At 32.8% G+C, this 24,248-nt stretch overlaps 1 protein-coding gene across 2 annotated transcripts in view; it reads right to left on the bottom strand.

Annotated features, from left to right (window-relative positions):
- Positions 1-1,538: 1,538 nt before the first annotated feature.
- LOC139528435 (uncharacterized) overlaps positions 1,539-24,248 on the bottom strand; it is a 51,586-nt gene continuing 28,876 nt past the window's right edge. The window contains exons 2-3 of one of the 2 annotated variants that reach the window (XM_071324403.1): positions 19,178-19,250; positions 1,539-8,329 (exon numbers count right to left, since the gene is read on the bottom strand). In XM_071324403.1, the coding sequence (XP_071180504.1) occupies positions 6,237-8,309 (2,073 nt within the window). In that variant the 5' untranslated portion in view covers positions 8,310-8,329; positions 19,178-19,250 and the 3' untranslated portion in view covers positions 1,539-6,236. Of the gene's footprint in view, positions 8,330-9,441; positions 9,683-19,177; positions 19,251-24,248 lie in introns of those variants that run through there. The other variant, XM_071324405.1, reaches the window with a different exon arrangement.

The raw sequence follows: 24,248 nt of genomic DNA, 5'->3' as shown, positions 1-24,248 counted from the left end.
AACTCATCAATTCTTTAAACAAACTTATTAGTAAAGGTTATCTTACCAATGTTGTAATACGATCATTGAATATAGTTTATATTGGCACAAATATCGATTTTGTCATTAGCAAATTTCTAACCATTCTACTGTATGTCGATACATTTATTTTTTGGCATTGCACAAACCTTCATTGACTGTTCATGACATCAAAATTGTAAATCCCTGGGATGTATTTAAGTTTATTTCACCTATTCTTAACTATATTTGGCACACCTTTTGGAAGTGGGGTCATACATGCTGTTCAACTTTGTACTTGTTTGGCTTTATATCTATTTTTATTTGAGTCTCACTGATGAGTCTTATTTAGACAAAACAGGCATTTGGTGTATAAATTATAAGCCTGATACCTTTGATAACTATTTTCTCCACTGGGCCATTGCCACTGTTTGTGGATGTTTTGTCCATGAGGGTATCACCAGCCCAGTTGTCAGCACTTCGGTGTTGACATGAATATCAATCATATGGTCATTTTTATAAATTTACTGTTTGCAAAAGTATGAATTATTCGATATACGAAGGAATTTCTTATCTCAGGCAAAGATAATCTTAGCCGTATTTTCCACAACCTTTTGGAATTTGGAATTTGGGATCATAAATGCTCTTCAACTGTGTATTTGTTTGGCTTTCTAACCATGTTAATGTGAGCGTCAGTGATGAGACCTATGTAGACCAAACGCCTGGTACCTTTGATAACTATATTCACCACTGGGTCGATGCCACTGTTTGTGGACGTTTCGTCCCCGAGGGTATCAACAGCCCAGTAGTCGGCTCTTCTGTGTTGACATAAAATCAATTATATGGTCATTTTTATAAATTTACTGATAACAAAAGTATGAATTATTCGAAATACCAAGGATTTTCTTATCTCAGGCAAATATAATCGACGGTTTTATAATAGACATTTTTTAGGCCCTTTATAGCTTGCTATTCGATGTGAGCAAAGGCACCGTGTTAAAGACCGTACTTTGACCTATAATGGTTTACTTTTACAAATTATGATTTGAATGAAGTGTTGTTTCATTGGCACTCATACCACATCTTCTTATATTTACTATCACAGAAGAGCTGACAAAAGGATTATTTGTTAGTAGCTGCCTTATTATAAATGTCCGCGTTATTTTTAACATAGACTTAACTGTAATTTGTATTCCCAACCGTGATAATTGTCATTTTTTCTTAGAAGAACCTATCAAATTCATCACATTAAGAAATGTAAACAAAAAACCATACGTTGTAGTGGGTATACCTTTAAGTTTAAGTTATCTAATGTAAAAGTTACTGCAAAAATGCATGGCACTATTCTCGGATTATGTAAAAATATCCACTTTTCTATGCAACTGAAAAGTGAATTAGACTATCCTTTTTCATGTGAGTGGGATGTGAAATAATGGAAAACTATCATCCGACAAAAACTTGAAATATCATTGGATCATAAAATACGGTGTAAAACTATTTACTGTAACAATATAATTAACTTTAGTTCAGTCTCAATTGTCTTTATTTAAAAACAGTTTAATAATAAATGTCAATTGTAAATACACATTGTAAACAATAATTACAATGTAAACAATTATAACTACATAAATAATATAACACAAGGAAGCAAAAGTAATATCAACATTTTTATGAATAGTGCACAGCCACGAGTGCTCATGACTCGGTTAGTTGTACTCTCGCTCATACAATATGAATGTTATGGACCTTGCAAAAAACAGTAAAATCACAAAAATACTGAACTCCGAGGAAAATTCAAAATGAAAAGTCCCTAATCAAATGGCAAAATCAAATGACAAAACACATCAAACGAAGGGACAACTGTCATATTCCTGACTTGGTACAGGCATTTTCAAATGTAAAAAATGATGAATTGAGCCCGCTAAATATAACCTCTCACTTGTATGACCGTCGCATCAAATTCCTTATATTTACAACGATGCGTGAACAAAACAAAAATATAATAGGAAAACTAGACATAACAAGGGTATAGCAGAAATCTGTCTTTAACAAAAATATACTACATATGATTATTTCATATTTCATACTTTGTTCTGTAAGCTGTCAATTTCTAAATAAAACAATTTACAAGCAGAAACATATTCATCCTGCTAGACAACGTTCTCCAGAAAACCACAGCTGTAGTACATACATGGTAAATTAAAAAACACAATGTCAGTAATGAAATTAAATCCAACCATACTATAGAGAATACGGAAACAATAAAAGTACAAATTACATAGAATGACTGATAAACAATATGTCTTTTTTGTCACGAATAGTTTCTTTTTACACGCTCTCCTTTAGACAGACATATCTAATAACAGATGTTATCAATTTCAAATGAATTACAGAAAAAGTTAATTTCACATGTACTGCAATATTTTGAATGCAGATTCTATAACAGTATGAAATACCAGACACATAAAAAACTTTAGAGTTAAATGATACAATGTGACAAAAAATTAACAAAGCAATATGTTAAAAAAATATGAATAATGAAATGATTTGATGGATGGTTGGCTAAAACGAAGATGTACATATAAAATAGACCAGGGACCACCAAAAGTAAACAGCTGGACCAGGAATAGCATTAGGTAAACAGTTGGACCAGGAATAACAAATAGTAAAAATAGTTGTCTTTCATGAAACAAAATAAGGTCGAAAATTTCAACTGACCCCTACAAGGCCCATGTCATTATTCAAGTTTTTGAAAAATTTTAGATAGTGACAAACGTTACAACTGGAGGGTTTTAATGAACATGAATCTGATTCTTTTTAGTTGTAACTTAGTGTTTGTATCAAAAGTGATTATTTAAAAATATGAATAAGTGAATAATGAAATGCACTGTGTAACTCAAATGTCCGTGTAATCAAAACAATACATCCAAATGTACTTAAGTCTTTCAATAAAACACAAAAAAGTAAAATAGAACAATATCTGTGCGTGACATATCTCATCAAAAATGTTACATGCAGTAATTGGAATATTTTTGCTATTCTATGAAGTATAAAAAAATACGACCTAGTATATACAATATATCAAATTATGTACATTGAGCAACAATGGAAACACTTTCTTCATCACAATCAATAAATGAAATGAAAAGTTGTATATACAAATAACAATATTAAAATTTGAAAACTTCTACTCAACAACCAAGAAAACCTTCATTTGTCTCTAGAAATAATACACTATAAAATGATTAAATGACATAAAAATGAAAGTTTAGTTTCGTACAAACATAACAAAGCTAAACACATATATAATTTTAATGTAACCTTAGTATCGTAATTTACATTTATCCTTTTTTCGCTCAGCTTATAAGTATTCATCAAGAAAGAATCAAACATTTAAAACCAACTGATGTTCAGAGAAAATGTTGTTCTCAGTCGTTCCTATCGAATGTCTTCAATTGTTTTGTACTATAAAACTGAGGTTTACGTAATGTTCACTCCAAATTTGCCTTGTCATAACTGGATCAGGGTAAGATGAAGTTAAGATAACCTGTCTTTAATGAGGCATCACAAGTGCCAATTTACAAGGTATAAACTACAAAAAGACACCTCGAACATTGTGTTATAATTCAGTAGTTATTTTCAGCAATAAAGATCTTCTTCTACACAAGACGACACATTCTTAGCGTTCCTATCTGCCTGCTGAAGGTAAATCCAGAAAAATTTTAGGACGCACCAAATTCATAAAGTATTATTGTCATTATCATAAATACACAATGCATTTCATTTGATACAATTCGCACTAACTTGACAATGACTTACACAAGGTTACAAAATATAAAGTGCTTAAGAATTTCGACCTTGTTGCGATGCAATAGTGGATCTGTTTGAATAAGATTTGATCTAAACTACAAAAGCACATGAAACTTGATATACAACCATATTCTTTTGATTTTGATTGTATCATATCTGGTAGAGTGGGGTGCTCATTTTCGCCATATCTTTCCATGTTTTCTACAGTTTATGTTCAGGTCTTTATGTTTTTGAAGTATACTGATATTTCTATATGAAGATAACTTCAAATGCAAAATATTCTTACACTTGAAAACGTGTTTGTTGGAAATAATCATCTGAAAAGTTAGATTTAAGGATGTTTGCAATTGCCTGATGTTTTATCAATGGGGGACACATATTCGCCGTTTTTATATATCTATTTAAATCCAAATAACTGCAGCTTTAAACAATATTTTTCAAATCAACTTCATTATAGATGGCAATAGCAGACATTTTAAAGGTGTACAGAACTGAAATTTAGGGCAATCAGTAAAAAAATTACTAAGAATGCATCTTTGAAATTGTGTTTTTCATTCAGGAAATTGGCCGAAAATCGTTGTCCGTTTTTCGGTCCTTTGCGGTAAGTGCTGCAATTTTGTCGTAGTTTAAAAAATAACCATATTTGTTATGAAAATCTAAGTCACCGGCATATTTCTTCTATTTCAGCAATCTTTTGAAGTATTTACACCACCTCAAAATAGTAAAACGGCGAAATTGTGTCCCCGGCGAATATGCGCACCCCACTCTATACGTAATTGTATGACTTATTTCCGAAATAATCCGACCAGAAATGTGTGCTAATATGTGACCCGCCATGACATTTGCAGGCTTATGGAGGTAGAACGTCATTGTTAGAATAATTATAGACATGATAAATATCGAGAATCAATGAAATACATATTTGTGAAGAAGAGATAAACACCTTCCTTACTCTATAGATTTCCTTTCATAAATGAAGTCTGAAATATATCCATAATAAATGCACCGTATCAAATTAATATCTGAGAACACCTTCTTATAAACTGTTACGCGTCGCATACTAAGCATAGAGACATGCATAATAAATCTAAATTAAAAAAAGGAATTCTTAAAGCTTTCTTTGACAAATTTTAAACTAACTTTATTTCAAAAAGTTTAAATTACATGTTCTAAAAAAGAGCTACAAACAAACAAATAATGCTCTGCTCTATAGATTTTCTTTCATAAATGAAGTCAGAAATATATCCATAATAAATGCATCGTATCAAATTAGTATCTGAGAACACCTTCTTATAAACTGTTACGCGTCGCATACTATGTATAGAGACATGCATAATAAATCTAAATTAAAAAAAAAGGAATTCTTAAAGCTTACTTTGACAAATTTTAAACTAACTTCATTTCAACAAGTTTAAATTACATTTTCTAAAATAGAGATAAGAATTGTTTGTATTGTAGTAAATTTAAGTCTGAAATTTTTTTCAAATACGCTATTAAACATCACTAAGAGCCAATAAATACAATAATTTTGTGTTTTATAAATTAGTGCCTTCAATAAATAAAAGTCGTCATAGAACAGTCTCATTTTCATACCGGTATTCGAAATAACTTGTTTCATTGCTATGACAACAAATATGTCATAATAACATGCCAGAGAGTTTTGTTTCGGAATATTCTAGATAAATATACAAAAATTAAATTCTAGACAGTGTACCCTCCTAAGCCTGGAAATGGCTAGTCACATATAGTTAACGGCGTTTTTTCTCACAATGACGTTCTACCTCCATAAGCCTGGATATGTCGTGGCTGATCACATATGTGTTGACACTGGATATTCTTGTATCATATGTGTACATTAGTTACTCTTTCCGAACTGCAATATAATGTCTTTCTTCTGGGGCTCATGATTTCATGAAACACATATGACAAATTATGATTACAAAGACACTACTGTTTACTAACGAGATCATATTTGAGCAAATAAAAAGTCCACACACAAAGTCGATAACCTTTTGTCTTACACTCAAGTGTCTAAAAAATGGCAAGCGATGACAAGGTTTCAGCAAGTATAATTATACTAGAAGTTTAGCATATCTGTTTACAATCTTTTTAATCAAAATGTTCTTTTCTCGCAAATTCCACTTATGTTAGATGGTATATTCAGATGCAAACAATGTCCACCTAAAATTACTATTATCATACACTTGCGCACATCCAAACTGTCTTCATCTAGCGTCTCGTGCGAATAACAACCAGATTTCCAGCAACAGTATGCGATGGATTCTCTCGCTCTTGTATGATGTTTACAATTTACAAATTTAGAACACATTTATATATGTGAACATAAACTATTTGATACATGTATTGTCTTAATCCACATAATATTATCTCTTTCATCTCTAATGTGGTACTGTGATGTGGCGTTATCTTTATGTAGTGCATAATGTTCGTAACAGCACGAATAAGCAAATAAAAGTGTGTAAAAGTGGCTGTGGTAATGATGAGGATGCGGATGAATCGGCATTCTGTCGATCCGTCTGAACAGGTTTATTTGGAGCTAGAGGTCCTTTTATAATATCAGTTGTTAGTCTGTACCCATTAAGTGGCTTCTTTTTGACAGGTGTTGCTGTTATCGAACTCGTGTCTAGTGGTATGATTGGTATATCTGGTTGTGGCTCGTCATCTATTGGACGAGGACAGAGTTTTGGTGGTTTTTCCATTACTTCAAACATACTTTTGGGAACTACATCCCCTGCTAACGATAGTTGTAATTGAACTTCATTGCAATCGGCAGCATCAAATACAACAACTTTTCTCTTTTCACCGGTCCCAGTAAAAACCCAACATAAAAATTGTCTGTATGTATTTTGACGTCTGATCCGGGTACCTGTCACTACGGCGGTAGTCTCGTTATCAAATTTAAAAGATGCCATACAGATATATTCTAAATAATTCAACGATGATGGACAGTTTATGGTTCTCACTTCGAAATAGTCTGGATTTATTATATTGTCGTAGTACAAACAACCATCACATTTATCCCCTTCCCGGAAGTAAAGTCCATTGAGGTGATTCCGGAACTCGTAGTCCAGTTTACAGTTTTGACTCTTAGTATAACTTGCATCGATTACCGTAATTTTTGGAATTTTGAATTTTTCACTGCTATCACCAATTTGGTAATCCTTCTTAAACATTATAGATTTACATGCCTGGCTCTTGACACGTGACAAGTCGTACACTGGCCAATTAATGCGCCTTCCGAGTCTAAATTGACGAACGGTATCAGATGAGTAATACGTTTCCATGCATGTGAACTTTGGATAACAACCGTTATCAAACGTGTGTAATAAAATGGATCGGTGTTTAGCAGTGACATTGTTGAACAAACACTGAAATTTACCAACATCCGGGAAATCTATTTCATAATTTGTAATGTTCACATACCGCATTTTATTTGTCTGGGCATATTTCCGGTCGTAAATACTCCAAACACGTCTGAGGTATTCTGGAAATGCACATATGTCGTCAGAGCGACATGGTCCACATGTGAGTTTACAATGTGCTCTCATATCAGTGTCGCAAAATCGTTCATCCGAACAACCTTCAAATTCGTTTTCACATACTGAATGGATATATTTCCTTTCGAATTCAATAGACAGAAAATTTTGAGAGTCCTCAGGCTGACCGACAGAGTTTCCAGGATCACACACTAAATCCATAAAAAGATATGCATGTCTGATGTTATCTAATGGTTTCTTAATACGTAAACAAAGAGCATGGTCCGAATCTGGTCGCAAAATGACAAACTGGTAATTCCGATCAGTCCACGTGGCCATGCAGTCAATGTGTTGTCTAAGATTCATTCTCATGCTTTTTAAATTTTCATGGATACACTCTTTGTGTTTGAAGTCGACTGATATCCCGTCTCCTGCTTCGCATTCACTCTCAATTCTCGGACTGAGCATTTTATTCGAACACAACTCGTGACCGTTTGAGCTAATGCGCATATTGTACCCACCTGAGAACGGGCAAGCAATTGCTGGGGCTGTTCCGAGTGAAGTTGAAAACAGAGGCCAGTTGTTCAAAACAATATTATTACATAACTCCGCAGAGGGTTTATCGAACTTTTCGGATTCTTTCATCTGTAAGACTGTCGGCGACCGGAAGATAAACTGTATGCAGAGATAACGAGGAGGAGAGAAACCAGTCGAACGAATCTCGTGTTTAACGATGTATTGGTTGTCATCTCGTTTTTCCACACAATGTTGGACATAATGCTGACAAGCAGATCCAACATATGGACAGTACTTTGCTGTTATCATGTGTGGTTTGATGTACGCTGTTAAAGTTGCTCCTTCGCCATTTTTTCGTGTCCAAACATCTTGGTGATTTATAAAGTCAGGAAACTGGCAATTGGACAAAACACTTGAAATTAACCATACATTCATCATTAATTGGATCGCAATAGCAGCAAAGCTATTTGTCTGGATTCTGATCGCCATGTTGATTTGTTAAGTACCTCCTGTAAAAACATAAGAAAAAATATTATTATTCAAAGAGAGACGAAAGATACTAAATAGGCATTCAAACTCATAAGTAAAATAATGCAATGCATGAAAAAAAATAACGAAAAAACGGAAATCCTATGAAAACGCTAACAACATGACACAAAACTTAGCATAGAAAGACTAAGAAACACGAACTACACGAACAAACCGGGGCTCATCTTCTTATTGAAGAATATGGGGAGGGGGGATGCGAGATTTTTTTACCGATTTCAGGAAAATGTGCATACATATCTGAATACGAGTCTTAATTTTTGCATTATTTGCGATAGTAAAAATGATTAGTCGAGTTGTTTAATTATACAGAATGTACACAGCCATGCATCACCATCACTGCTGGTGATCCGATGGACAAATCTGTTGTAGAGTTGTCACTGGCTCAGACGTACTTATAAATATAATGACTTCTGTGACTGTATCTTGCATTAATATGAAGGATTCATATAAGATCATTCAGCTATCCTGTAACAATACCATCTTCATGCCTTATGTACTGTATTACGACGCTAGATTAAAACTAACGAGGAAAGGTAACACTAGCCACCAAAAGCTTTAATTTTGTGAAGCCAAGGTGGTCGAGTGGTCTAGCGCGCCGTATACAGTACAGGCGATTTGCTGTCACGATATCTCAGTAGCATGAGTTCGAATCCCGGCGAGGGAAGAACTAAAAATTTGCGAAAGCAAATTTACAGATGTAACATTGTTGGACTGATGTTTAGACGAGTTGTATATATATTATATATCTCACTGGCAACCAAACGCATCTCCTTGATTTATAATGGTCAATAATTTGGACATTGTTTAATCTTCAGTTTTCTGCGTAATTTATTGTAAACTTTGTGTCTTTTCGTCCTTGTTATTGCATTGTACTCATTTGTTCATTTTTGCGATTTAAACTTTTAATGAATAACCCAGTTAGTATAGCACTACTCATTTACATAAATCTAATCAGTATGCACGTGACTCACCAAAAAATAAGCTGTACAAGGCAAATAACGGATGTAACATTCTTCTAATTGAAAGAGTAAATAAAAGTAACAATTTGAAAAGTGAATAAATAAAAACTTACTTTCCTAATCAAACTTAAGCCTCTTTGATATAGACAAGATTCCTCGCTATAATACAGCATCATGTCATCAGATTAAATCCTGTTCACTTAACAATAATGAATTTGCCTCTATTGATGATGTCAAATTTTGAGATTGATATTTGCTATTATATATGACAGTGCGCCATACTCAATACCTTAATTTGTATTATAAAACCCTCGCTACAATAATGTGATCATTATTTACACAACTGGGTTTTAACAATTCTACAAACTCATTGATTTTCATTACTTCGTATGAAAACAGTTTCATCAATTAGTATTTATAGTATTATGTAGATGAGTTATTTAATGATTTATACATGCCTCTTATGAGCCTACATAAATGCTATTGCTTAAATCGTGTGGAAAATTAGTGAAATTTAGCGTAATCTGCATAACGATTTTAATTCTATTCAAAACAGCATGAGAACTTGTAAAAAGCTTCGGAAATAGAGCGGACTGGGTTTTTTTTTAAAGTAAATTCAATAATATTATCTATCGCTTACACAGTAGTTATATAACATTTTCATTTAAGTAATTATTCTATTCATTATTCTATTCAACTTAAATGTATTAATTTTATTTTCTTCTATTGCAATGTATTCTCATTTCTTCCCATCTACTCTTTTCTTTCTATTGCCTTCCTAGTATACAAGTATATATCATGCTTGGTTTGTTTTTCTTTTTTTACTATGAAATAAGAAGATGTGGTAGAATTGCCAATGAGACAACTCTATACAAAAGACCAAAATTGTGATAGAATTCAACAACTATAGGTCGCAAAACAACCTTCAATATTGAGACAAACCATACATATAGTAAGCGATTCAAGACACCAAAATAACAATTGTTTAACAATTGAAACGGGAAGAGAAAACCAACAACCTGCTTTATGTACAAAATAATAAACGGAAAACAAATATGATATACAGCTACAAATAACAACCTTACAGAGTTCTTACTAGAAAAGAGGTATTTCTATTTCTTTTTTCTTTTTTACATATGTATATCTATTCGTTTTCTTTAAACATGTCAGTTTCTTTCTTATTTTCTTTTATAAAAAATATTTTTCGTCTTTTTCTTTTAAAACATCGAACATTTATATTGTTTCCTTGAAATCTATTGTATTCAATAGGCTAATTTTTATGTTATATTTGAGGTGTTTTCATATCTGCCACGAAAAGAGAAAAGAACTTGTAATTATCTTAAACAGAGTAGGAAATACACGCGTTAAAGTATAAAATACATTAACTAATATGTTATGTAAAAATTGTTTAAAATACATTAATTTGATATTATTTAATTAGTTACAATTTGACAGATCTAAGTTAAATCTTTCTACCTCTTTATTTTTGCTTTGAAATGAACAATTTCTATGTGAAGTTGTATAAGTTTTGCTCTTTGTATGATGATTAATACGTACATGAATAACAAATCATGGACGTTTAGTTTCAGTTTAATAGATTTAAATCAAACACATTATGTGTGACTCCAATGCACGGAAGAGGGGAGATAGGAGGGGTCCTGATCCCAAAATCCCGGACTTAAAAACACGAATCCCGAAATCCTTGGCTTAAAAACATGAAATCCCGAGGTCCCAAAATTCGAAAAAAAGAATATCCGGATCCCGAAAGGGTCAATCCCGAAATTCCGAGCTTAAAAACATCCGATCCCAGGATCCCGATAAAGGTCCTATCCACCCTCACGGAAGAAAAACAAACGGATAAGACATGTCTGGGAAAACTGCATGTCAAAGTATGTTATGTCCTCTATCTGAAGAATCTGAGTCTAGAACTGTTATTTTGAGTGTAACAATCGAAGTAAAGATGTCGGTTTTACGACAATTATTATAAAAAAGATATATGTGGTTATCTTCGAAGCGAATATTCCATAAAAGTCAAGCAAATTATGATAGCGTCCGCATAACTTTTAAAAGAATAGCGTCCGCATAACTTTTAAAAGAATAAATTTAACTATAAAATAAGAACCATATACGTGTTAAAATGAACCATTCAGCCCTTTTTAATAGAGTAATATGTCTTTCTGGTGACTGTTAACTTGTGAACATGAACATGTTACAACCGGCTTACATGATTATTTCATTAGTTTTTATTGGCTTTGAACTAGCTGTCTTTGAACTAGCTGTCTTTGAACTAGCTGTCTTTAATTGAGATTACTCTCAGATCTGTCTTTTTTGTTGTAAGGGATTAATTAATACACCTTATCACTATTTGTCCGCCATTACTGGATATCACACAGGTTCCCGTAAAAGTTTGACGTCATAAAACAAAATATCTGACGGCACAATGGAAAAGTGATTATTGTTTGCGTCAAAAGTTCAAGCGGCCGGGTCAGCCGGGATTAGTGATAAGGTGTATTCCTAGCCACGTCAGTGTTGTTCTTTTAATACGTGTTTTCTGCTTTGTATCAATCCGCAGATTTAAAGTCTCTAAAACTCCATTACATTGACAAAATTATGTGTACAATATAAACAGACATAATTGGTAAAAATGTCAAACATTGGGACACAGCCGTTAGCGTGGTGAATATTCTTAACCCCCCTCCCAAAAATACCCACTTTGCCATGTACTAGTAACAAAGTTGTCGTTTATTGCTGCTACTCATATTAATTTTTCGTTTACAATTTCGTATAGTTTGGTCTTGTGTTCTGGTTTTACTCCATTTCCAAGGTTTAGAGATAGGCGCCTTCAGCATTGTGTGTAACCCTACCAATTCTAAATTTAAGTGTCTGTCCCTATCAAGAAGCCTGTAGTTCAGTGGTTATCGTTGGTTAATGTCGACCAGTTTTTGGTAAATAGTTCTGCTATTAATAAGACCGTTAGTTTTCACATTTGAATTGTTTCATATGTTTTATGTCAGTGTCTTTTATCGCCGACTATACGTATGGGTTTTTCTCAATTATAATATAATTGCTATATCCACTTTTTTAAAACTTTGGTCGATATTTGTCTCACTGGCTATCATACCACATCGCCTTATTTTCATATAAGGGTATCGGTGGAGTACAAAGCAGTTGTCGTCTAATTATGAAATATCCATGTTCTCGCCCAAATATGGATGTAATATTTGTCACTGAACATTAAGCATTATTCCATCAATCAATCTTTACGTTATGTAAAAGGGATAAGGTTTTTAAGAATACAGGTATCATGCTGGGAAAATATCACAGTAGAAGGTAAATAATTGGATAATTTAGAAAGATCCATTGACATTGAGTTTCAAATTATCAGGTAATATATCAAATTATATGATGTAAAATATCAATTTATTGTAAAATTATTACATTAAATATTAAACTCTTTTTTCCAATGTATCGGTGGGAACACTCCAATTTCAATAATAAAATCCGTATTTAACGTTTGCTATCACAATGAAAAAAGAATATGTTCATAATTATTGATATTTTGACTAACTATCCCCTGGCGTTTTCTTTTCAAAGAAAAAAATAATTAAAAAGCGAATTGATAGATAATTAATTAAAATACAAAACCAACTGTATTTAATTTATTTGTCTTTCTTGTTACATTATACAATTGTTGATTGTTCATTCGGAATAATTCATCAGAGAACAATAAAAAAGAGATATCACGAGAAGAATAGCCGTCAGTGCGTGCACAAAATCACAGGAGAGTGTCTTTATTAAATATAATAGTCTGATATATAACTAGAAAGTACTGGAGATATTGATTCACTCGAAAGTCTACAATAATTTAACTAATATCTTTCGTTTACCTTCTCGCAGGTTTCGTGCGAAGTCGAATAATAGACTCTTTAAGTTAAAGACCTTATCGTCTGAAAAATCCGATTTTATAACCACGGGCGACCATTTTATAATTAAGAGAATTTGAAAACGTATGTAAACGGTAACTGTTGAAAACAGAGAAAGAGTTAAATTTCATTTCATTCATGGAGCAAGTTTACTAAATATGTTTATACAAATTGAATTTCATAAGTAAATGAAACTTTTCAAAGTAAGTAAATGATATAATCGAAAATATTATAAAAGAGAGAGAAAATACCAATAGAAAAAGTCCAATAAAAGTAGATAGCTCCATTGTCAAAAAAAAAAACCCCAACAATCATAGACAAACAGCGATACTAAAACTTAACATAGAAAAGCACAGATTGAGCAACACGAGCTTGGATATCCAGAGTAAAATTAACAGCATATATCAAAGCAAACAATGACCGCAGTACTTCCATGCGTATTTAGATTCCTACTCAAACGACAAGAAACTGTCTGCGTCGAAACTGTTCAGCGTATTAAATTAAAATCCTGGTACCTTTGATAACTATTGTAAAGCTTTAAATTATCAAGGACAACATATTGGCGGAGCCAACGTTCATGACTGACTTTAAAGTGATTATAATAATTAGGATTACATTTGTGTCAATTAAAACGGACACACGGTATACTTTTACAGATACACATGTATGTGTTCTATTTGTTAGGACCATCTCCACGTCCACTCTGGCCGTCTTAATAAATGTTATAATAAGTAGGCACTTCATGAATCACATAGGTTTTCTTCCTTACAAGATTGTTGTCCAACCATGATTGTAATGTTATAAATGAAAAAAAAACTTTTGCAACGTGTTGACAATTTTGACAATTGCGCGGTTCATTTTATTTATTTAAAAAAAAAAATGCCAAAATAGCAAATTGAATTCAAATTTATAGCGAATCAGGAGAACAGATTTCGCATTGGCAATCATACCACATTTCTTTTTCTTTATCTGCACCAAATTCCAATGATACATAACGAACTATAAAAAGGAAGCATAAATGTACCCCTAACATTTAAAGGCCCACATTTAAACCAAACATCATATACTATTATAGATGGTATAACTCATTGCGAAAAAGTGTTTAATTGAAATAAAAACAAACTATATATCATTATTACAATTTTGTCAATTAAATTCTAATACGTAGGTTCGTTTGAACCGTTTAATTGTCCACACATTTCACTAACATGCTTATTTACTCACCACTGCATAGTGAATTTGTCCCTAAATGTATTTGTTCCCTAAATTATAAAACATACCAGCAGTATATCCTGCTACCGAACAATAAACCTCCTATACATTATAACAACATTCAGTATAATTCAGTTTTCCAATTCTGCAAATCAAAAGGAGATTTGATAACCAGCTTTGTTTTAGAATGCAAAAAACTCCCAAGATACTTATGATGATTTCAGAACACATGCGTGAAGTCAGCCCTTTATACAACGGACTAAACGCGCCTAACAGAAACAAGAGTTCTAGCAATGTCAGGATCAATTTGTCATCACGTGTTACTTGAAATTTACAATTGCAAAGAACAACCGTCTCTGTGGACCTATTTACTTTTCACTCCCTAATAAAACGGCGATTTGATGAATTAGGTGAGATAGTTAAACTCTCGCGAGAATAGAGCGAGAAGATATAAGTAAATAATCATGTTGTATCATCCCTAAGAGAATCTCTCATAGTGAAAGATGACCAGAGAAACCCGGTAGCCATAAAGTATATGATATGTCCAACCAAACATCAGAGCGGATGGGTGTGCATACATTGATAAATATATACTTTGGATTATTTACTTTATTATCCATTTATCAGTCTTAAGCGTGGGGGAAGATCTGACATTGTCATATTTTCTTATTATTCCCTAACGTGATTGATATCTTTAGCCACTTCTAAATAATTTGCTTTGTTGCATGCTATAGGAAGCAACTCAGTGTGCATAATATTTAAAACAAAAATAACACAAATAATCGGCTTAGAAACGTCCGACGCTTTTACCCAAATCAAGACTATTGCGTGATTAATGCACATTCGGCTGAAATGCACAAATATTTTGATATACCAAATGTGTATATATGTCTTTCCCAAATCAAGCGTTTTTATATAGATTGCCCACTACTCTGTGTCTATCGTAGAACATATTGTTGGTGTCAGGAACACTATCAAATTAATTATACGAAAACAATACTTTACAAATACCATTCATGCCTTTTTGGAGTTAACTTAACTAGGCACGTTAAAACCAAATATTTGAAAGGCAAGGATGTACACGAATAAAAAAAAATGAAGATCTAAATGACTGAAAAGGTTCAAAAATATAAGCAAATACCACCTCAGGTCAACCTTGCCAGAGGGGGATGAAACCTTAGTTGATTAATTATTTCTAGTTAACGGACAAACAAAAAATAGTTTGTTGCAAAAACATGTCATCACCAAAGAACTGACTACTGAGCTGATAAAACTCTCGATGACACAACATGTAAACTCATGGCGACAAAGGACATATATACCTGTGAACGAGTAGTCCGTAGTTGCAATGACCACCTAAAGTATATGGATGTTTAGTGTTCCTATTTTATGTTGTTGGTTTGCTGTTTTATTGATATTTATCCATATTCTTCTTTTCTTCAAAGAGTAAGTATGTAATTTGAAGGAATATAGCATGTCAACTAGTGAAAGAAGCCGTAGAGATTAAACCCATTGCAAAGACCTTGTTAAACGTTTAAGAAACAATCCTTTTCCTGCATGTGATAATGCAATGAAAAATTCAATCAGCTTTACAAATTAACTGACTGTCATGGAGGCGTTATATTTTAACCCAATCTACAATTAACTATCTTTCTAAAGTACAACCATCCAAAATAACATAAATGATTGATTCTCATGTAATATTTTCTGTGAATTTTCAAAGAAAATGATTAGAATCCTCCCTCGGTAATATTTTATCCAGTAACATTTTGAAATACCAGGGGATCACAGTCAACAATGATAAAATAACGATATATAGTATACCCAATGTATCGTAAGTTAGACATATCAACATATTTGTACTTAAACGAACAACATTTAAGGTGCTGGATGTGGAGCAGATCTGCATACTATTCCCTAGATCACCAAGGTTATTTTTTGTCTTTTTTTGTGTTTTTTTATTTTTTGGAAGGAAGGTCCCGTTGTTCAGTCTTAAGTTACATGTATGTTAAACTTTTTTTTTAACGTTTGTCGTTTTTTTTTCTCCATGAATTCATCCGTTTGTTATCAACTTATAAGTATCCCTTATATGTCTCTCGCCTCTCTTCTATCTCAGTTTTTAAAACATATAAAGCATTTTGTATTATTTTTGTCGCATAGTATGGTGGTCTCTTTATCGTATGTCCATACCTACTATTCACATTTGCATATGGTAAGAGGTAACCAATCGGAGAAGGAAAAAAAAACCACAAGACTGATATCGTCCCAGACAATCTCTAGACGAAAAATAAACCACACTTTACGTATAGCCAGAAAAAAAACATTGACAAAAAACTTCGTGCTCAGTTGATATAACGATTTCATTGTTTAGTCAAACAGGAAATTACAGTCTGCTGGTCAGTGTAAAAGTCGCTGTCGAGATATAAGTAAACACAAGCTCCAGACAAAAACATGATACAGTTCTTTTCCATACAGACCAATAAAAAATAAATAAAAAATGGCATGATCAGCTGGTATAATAACAATAATAATTACCCATAATTCAATATAACCAATCTCGAGACCCAATTGGAAATAATTTCTTCTACACATACCAAACTTAAATGTACATTGACTAATATATAAGTTTGTCCATAGAACAACATGCCCCACTCACACGCTCACATATATGCTCAGTGAAATGCGGATCTGGGTCAGATCCCTAGGTTGGCATATATTTTAAACAAAATAACTTCCGCTTCATTGCTAACTTCTTTATGCCAAAACCCTAACCCGAGAAAGAACTGAATTAACATTATCATATTCCGTGGTTCAGTGAACCACACAATCTAGGGCAAAATCCTATTTATCCTAATAACAAGTTTATATCATTATAAAGTTGTGTAATAAGTTTTGAGTTGATGTTACCAATACTTCACGGCAAACTACTTTAACACGACACGGGACCATAGCCGGGGAATAACAAATAAATGACCAGTTAGTGAAGCAAAAGTCCCTACTAAAATCAATCAGGATATGACCATCCGGCAGATATGGAAATCGACTATACAGTACAACCCAATTTAATAAAGTTTAGACAGATAATAGTTAATTCCTTATGATGAGTGTCACATTTGGAGCAGGATCTGCATAGCCTAGGAGCAACTGAGATCACCCTCGTTGTTTTGGTGGAGTTCGTGTTGCTCAGTTGTTAGTTTTCTATGTTGTGTTTTATAAAAAGAAAAAAGAAGATGTGGTATGATTGCCAATGAGACAACTGTCCACAAGAGACCAAAATTACACAGAGATTAACAATTATATGTCACCGTACGGCCTTCAACGATGAGCAAAGCCCATACCGCATACTCAGCTATAAAAGGCCCCGAAATGACAATGTAAAACAAATCAAACGAGAAAACTAACGGCCTTATTTATATAAAAAAAAAATGAACGAAAAACAAATATGTAAATCATAAACAAACGACAACCACTGAATTACAGGCTCCTGACTTAAGACAGGCACATACATACATAATGTGGCGGAGTTAAACATGTTAGCGGGATCCCAACCCTCCCCCTAACCTTGGACAGTGGTATAACAATACAACATAAGAGCGAACTATAAAAATCAGTTGAAAAAGGCTTGACTCATTAGATGGACAAAAATACAAGTGGACGTGGCCGGGTACTTGTACATCCCAACAACAAAAAGAGACTAGGAACAGGTCTGAGAGTATACTATCTGATATACTATTGTTTGTGTTTTGGTCTTTTTTTAGTCAATTGCATTGCCAGTACATTTTAGACTTATGAGATTCGATTTCACTTTGGTATTTTTTCGACTCTCTTGTAAAAGAGACGCAAAGTTATACGAAACTATATTGATATACGCATAAGGTATTTCCAGTGACCCAACCATTTTAAGATTAGTATATACTATACAGTATCTGTCGAAGTTATAACTACTGTTGGTAATTGTTAAATGAAAACAATTCCATTGACAAATCCTTTTCAGTTGTTTCAATTAATTTCTGTTTACAATACTGTATATTGTTTCTGAACAAAATAGCATATGGTGCTAATAACATGTCGTCCATTAATGCGCCATTACCATACTAGTAACACAAGCAAACCAGAAGACAACTATATAACATGTTAACATGTGTGTCGTTCAACAGCAGACATGTATCTATATTGCACATGGTCAGGTCTAAATTATCCCTAGTTTAAACAAGTAGTGAACAAATTTAACAGAATTAACCAACTTAGGTTCGATCGAATCCAGATGTTCAGGCAAAGACAATGAGTAAGTTAATCAATTGTAAAGTTTAAAAGTAAAATACTGACTTAAATTATACAATGCAGATGTCGCAATCAAAGGCATTGAATGAGCTATAAAACGAAAATACTGCCTTCAATTGTATAATTCATTTTACAAAATCATATGAGTGACGATGTAGCCCAATTGCCAAGCATCAAATTCGGTTCATTTCTATTTTAAATGATTTCTCCTATGTCCAAAGTTATCACAACTTTCAAAACGTTATGCAGGAGTTAAAAACTTATTCAATTTAAAAGAATTAAAAGAAGATAAGGTATGGAACCAAGAGTCAGGTATACACCAATGTTCAAATAAAATAAATGTAATCAATCAAAGACAACCATACGGTATTCAGCCATGAGAAAACCCCAACACACCATTTTTTTAATATAACTAAAGTTATTTAAAACTAACCTGTATTTTCAATGACTTCTGTTATATCAAAACTTTCCTCACTTATTATCACATACACTGTTTCACATTAATTCTGTAAAAAAAAGTTATGAGACTTTCAATAAAAGCTATAATGTTACAAATAGAGTGTAAAGTTTCCATTACGGAAATAATTAAACTATCACTCGAAATCAATTGTACAAGCACTTACATAGAGACCGAACTATCATACATCAGAAAAGCCAAGACTTGGTGTTAAATAGCATTGCAAATACATAAACTTGATTCGATAGCGATCATGCTAATGTCAAATAGAGCTTCATTCTACCTGCCAATCAAATCACTATCGATAAGATACATTTCATGGACAATTCCGAGTTTTGTTTCACTGCTTGATCTTTGAAGTGAAATTACAACATTTAAGCAACTTAATTACTGGATATTTCAATATGAAAGGACAATATTCCATTAAATATGATTTTTTCTGGACAGTGATTTATCATTGAGAACAAATATTGATTCAGGGCTAATTAAATAGTTAGAAATTGAAATATCAGACTGACATAGTGGGAGAGATAATAAAATAATTGTTTTGTAAGGTCACCACAGAGTGCGATTCATGCGCTAACAGAATTTAAAAAGAATAGATGTGTAGGAAGAATGCTTCTTTTTGCTAGACACCAACGTAATCAAATTCAAAGTAAATTGAAGTGATCAAATGTAACAATAATCAGCTATAAAATACATAAAAATCCATAGTCTTCGTGTCTCTAATAGGATAGAGTACACAGTATTTTACATTGAAGTCACGAAGGAGTATTTTCCCCTGATATATAATTCCCGCGGAAAGGTATATTAGGACTACATTCAATTGCTAACTAGTAAATTTTGACCCAGTTCTCCCAACGAAAAGGGAATAACTATTAATTGGGAATAACTATTAATTGATTCATTTATTTTGTTCTTTTGTGTTTTTACTGTGCAAGTTTTAACTGTGCTGGTTTTTACTGTTTGTTTTCGTATTCGAGGTTTGAACATTTAATATAAAGACAACCCGCGTTATTAACCGATGTTCAAATTTTACAAATCGACTAAGAAGACAAATGAAGGCAACATAAACCAGGAGAATCATACAATACTCCAAATGAACCGACACCAGGTGAGCCCGCAGGGTAGGCGTATACCTGCTCTATGTGCGAAATCCTTCATTTGATTATACGCTCAATATATATATCACAGTAAAAAATAGGACACCATTGGTAAAATTACAGATTAGATTACTTTTCTGGTATTCAAAAATTGAAGACTGCTAAAATTGTTATTTTAAAATCTTAGAAAACTAAAATATGTCGCTATTTATTTGAGACACAGATGTATCAGGTTGGTCGTCGAATTCATGATTGCAACTGTAACACTTCTGACGACAAACAGTCTCTACTGGAATAACGAGAGACCTTAGTATTACGGTGTGATTTTCATATTCACATTTTTAACGTCAAATTATCATGGAAATGAAAACTTCAAAGAAAGCCTAAAAATCGTTTTACAGGACTGGTATGCTTCTTAACACCATTCAATATGACACACTGCATTTTGTTTTGAATCAAGATAATTATAACACAAAGAAAGTTCAAATCCAGTTATAATGTGAAAATTTAATTAATATTCTAACACATTCTACAATCATTTTGGTACTTATATATCCATCATTTTCACATCGAATCCAACATCCTCTACAGACCTGACAAATATATCATGTAATAATTCTTCAGTTAATTTAACGTGACAGTCGGTGAAAATCAATGGATCGCAAAAGTCCCAAAAGAACAACTTGTCTATAGATTCAGATCAAATCTTCATATTGGGTAAACATTGAATTTCAAATTAGAAATAAACGTCAGACACAAAGAATTATTTCATATATCACATAATAATAATTCTTAGAAAAATTGATTGTGATAGAGGTCAGACATAGTTTTCTTGGTTTTATATAATTCCTCGCAGACCCATATAGACTGGAAGGCGACAGTGATCAAACACATGCCCAGATGTCACAAGTCCACGATGGAAAACATGACGCTAAAACAAACAACCAGAGGTTTAAATACGTAGAAGTCTTAAATACTTCGGTGCAATAAGGTCTTCGCCAAATTCAAGCATAATTATTAATCATGTATTTCTTTGTTTTATTGTCAAAGATGGATAACAAAAAAAAGGACCAATGCCAATGTGCATTAAAAAGTCTAAAATCCTCTCAACAGTACACCACAAAACCTGTTACACAATACATGTACGTCATAAACCATGTGCTTACAATTCAAGATAACACGCAGATTAGACTTTGACACACTACGTCAAAACACATACGCAAATGTGTACACTTCCCGAATAAAATCAAGACAAAGACCTTTATACAATTTGCCATAAAACATGTGCATTTTCAGTGTACAAAACTTGATAAAAGAGGGACGAAAGATACCACAGGAACAGTCAAACTCATAGATTGCAAATAAAACGACAACGCCATGGCTAAAAATAAAAAGACAAACAGACAAATAATAATTCAGAAGACACAACATAGAAAACTAAAGACTAAGCAACACGAACCCCACCAAAAACTAGGGGTTATCTCAAGTGCTCCGGAAGGCTAAGCAGATCCTGCTCCAGATGTGGCACCACATAGGCAAAGACTGTTACACAATACGAAATAACGCATGTATTTGTACAATGCACGATCAAAGGCGGACAATGACTCTGATACAATAAGTAGAGGTAATCAGATAAATGTTGTTGTTTGAAATATGCATGTTAATAGTTATCAAAGTTAACTTTGGCAGAAACTAAGGTAAATAATCCAAGTCAATATACATTCCTAGATTTTGGAAACATTGTATGAATATGGAGAGCGTTAGATGTTTAAATGATATTTATTTTAACCTACAAATAACGACATGTCTGTACTTACGTAACTCTTGACATGGTTTTAAAGAATGGATCCTTTTTGGTTTAGATTGCAAAATTTTACAAATCAATTAAACAATTTTCTGCCTTCACTTGAACTTTTACGAACCTTGATAGTATTTGACTCGTAATGATTCCCATTTGGATTCTTATTCTATAGTAATTAATTTTCTAAATGGAATTGAGCTTCCGGCTTCCTTTAGACCAAACTGCCATAGGAAGAGTCACTTTCAACGATTATTACAGTACAATAAAGGTAATGTACACTTACATGTACACGTTCACATTTTCAAAAGTAAAGCAAATGAATGTTTCGCTGTATAATAATCAAAGAGATTGATTGATTGGTTGTTGATTGCTTATTAAAGAGGGAAAGGTGAACACTATTTCAGATAGGACACACACCATGACAATTTTTCTCAATATTTCTTACATGTTTTACAAGATATCTAACCCCAATCTTCGATCGAAAAGGTCATTGTTGTCAATGAAAACATTTATATTCTAACCCATTGAGCATTATTGCTTATGGAAAACAATGCAAATGAAAGACGAGTGTAATAACTCATCGAAGACAACAGGCTTAAACATGCGTTTACTCTACTGAACATTTATACATGGCGCTCGAATAAAAAAAAAGAAGTCAAATTCGACCAAGGTGAATTATGTTAGCCGAGTTGAAAAACATTTATGTTTCGTAAATTTGATTTGTTATCAACAATAAATGTATAGAAAACGAATATATCTATGATACTTCATGTTAACACAAAACTGCTACCGAAAGGGCTTTCGATAAGCTAGGAGATAATATTTCCACCGAAAATGGCACTGACCCAGAGATTGTAATTACTCATTAAAGGTGCCAGTCTTATAATTTGGTATGCCATAAGCGTGTTTCGTCTTCATAAGACTATTTGATTCAAGTAAAAGATATCGGAGATGAGATATTTGCAGATGATCATGTATAATTGGAGTTCTACATTTCTGCTTTATGTAATTCAGGAATATACATCACTACCATCAACAACCCAACAGCATTAAGAGTTTACAAGTCATAAACTAACATGAATTTATTAAGGTAAAAGCCTATCATTTTGAAATGGATTGTATCACTGTTGAAATTTATAGAGATTCAGGTAAATATCAGGGAATAATATTTAAAAATAATTGTTGTTAATAGAAACAAAAAGGTTGTGCATCCGTCAATAAAATATCAAATAGCCAAATATATATTGTTAAACTGACTCGCAGAAGGATCATCAGATATGGTCCCAATTATGCAATTATAACCTAATCACAGTCAGTATTCTTTCTGTATTAAAGGTTGCTCAAATAATACTCGCTAGACACAAGACCAAATAAGAATTAGATCAGTATCATTATATATACATAAGAAAAAACAATGTTGATGAGCAAATAAACTTATATGATTACATAACGTTTGCTTTTTTTCTTGAATGCGTTCCTGTTTTATTATCTATCTTCTTACAAATGATCTATAGAATAAATCACGGTCTTAAAATGTTAACCTGAAACCCTTCCGATTGCATAATCCTCTTTTTTTTAAATCGTCTTTTCTGTAGTTTTTGAAGTTGTCTGCAAGTGCACAACATCTTTATGGTGTTAGATGTGCAATTTACTTTCGTATTGTTGTTGCGTCAGTCGCTATTGTCTTGGGGGTTATTCATACACTATTCTCTGGGGTAGCATGATCACTTTGTTTGTTGTTTTGTCGTCACGTAGACATCATATATACATACTAAAGTAGTGTAAAGGCCGATGCATAATAGGAAAAGTTGCGGTGTTGAATTTTGTCAGCTATTCCGATACATCTATTAAATATTATATGCAATGGCAAAATTATGAATTTAAGATGAAAGTAAAAAGAAAGAAAAAAAACCACATGAATTCCAATCAGAGCAAATCGAAATTTATCGGAAGGATAAACATCCCCTACTCTGCACTACCCCGTCATGTTAATCCAGATTTAATCAGATATAGGACAAGAACATGACACTTTGGCTATGCTATGCCATTGCAATCCATTGACTATTTTCCTTTGTTTCATAACGATTACAATTTTTATTTCATAGACCGTGTCAATCCAAATACTATTCAATATCATAACTAG

This window comes from Mytilus edulis, chromosome 6, assembly GCF_963676685.1.
Source record: "Mytilus edulis chromosome 6, xbMytEdul2.2, whole genome shotgun sequence".
Taxonomy (NCBI): domain Eukaryota; kingdom Metazoa; phylum Mollusca; class Bivalvia; order Mytilida; family Mytilidae; genus Mytilus; species Mytilus edulis.
Note: the sequence above shows the minus strand (reverse complement) of the source record. Positions and strands in the feature narration are given on the sequence as shown.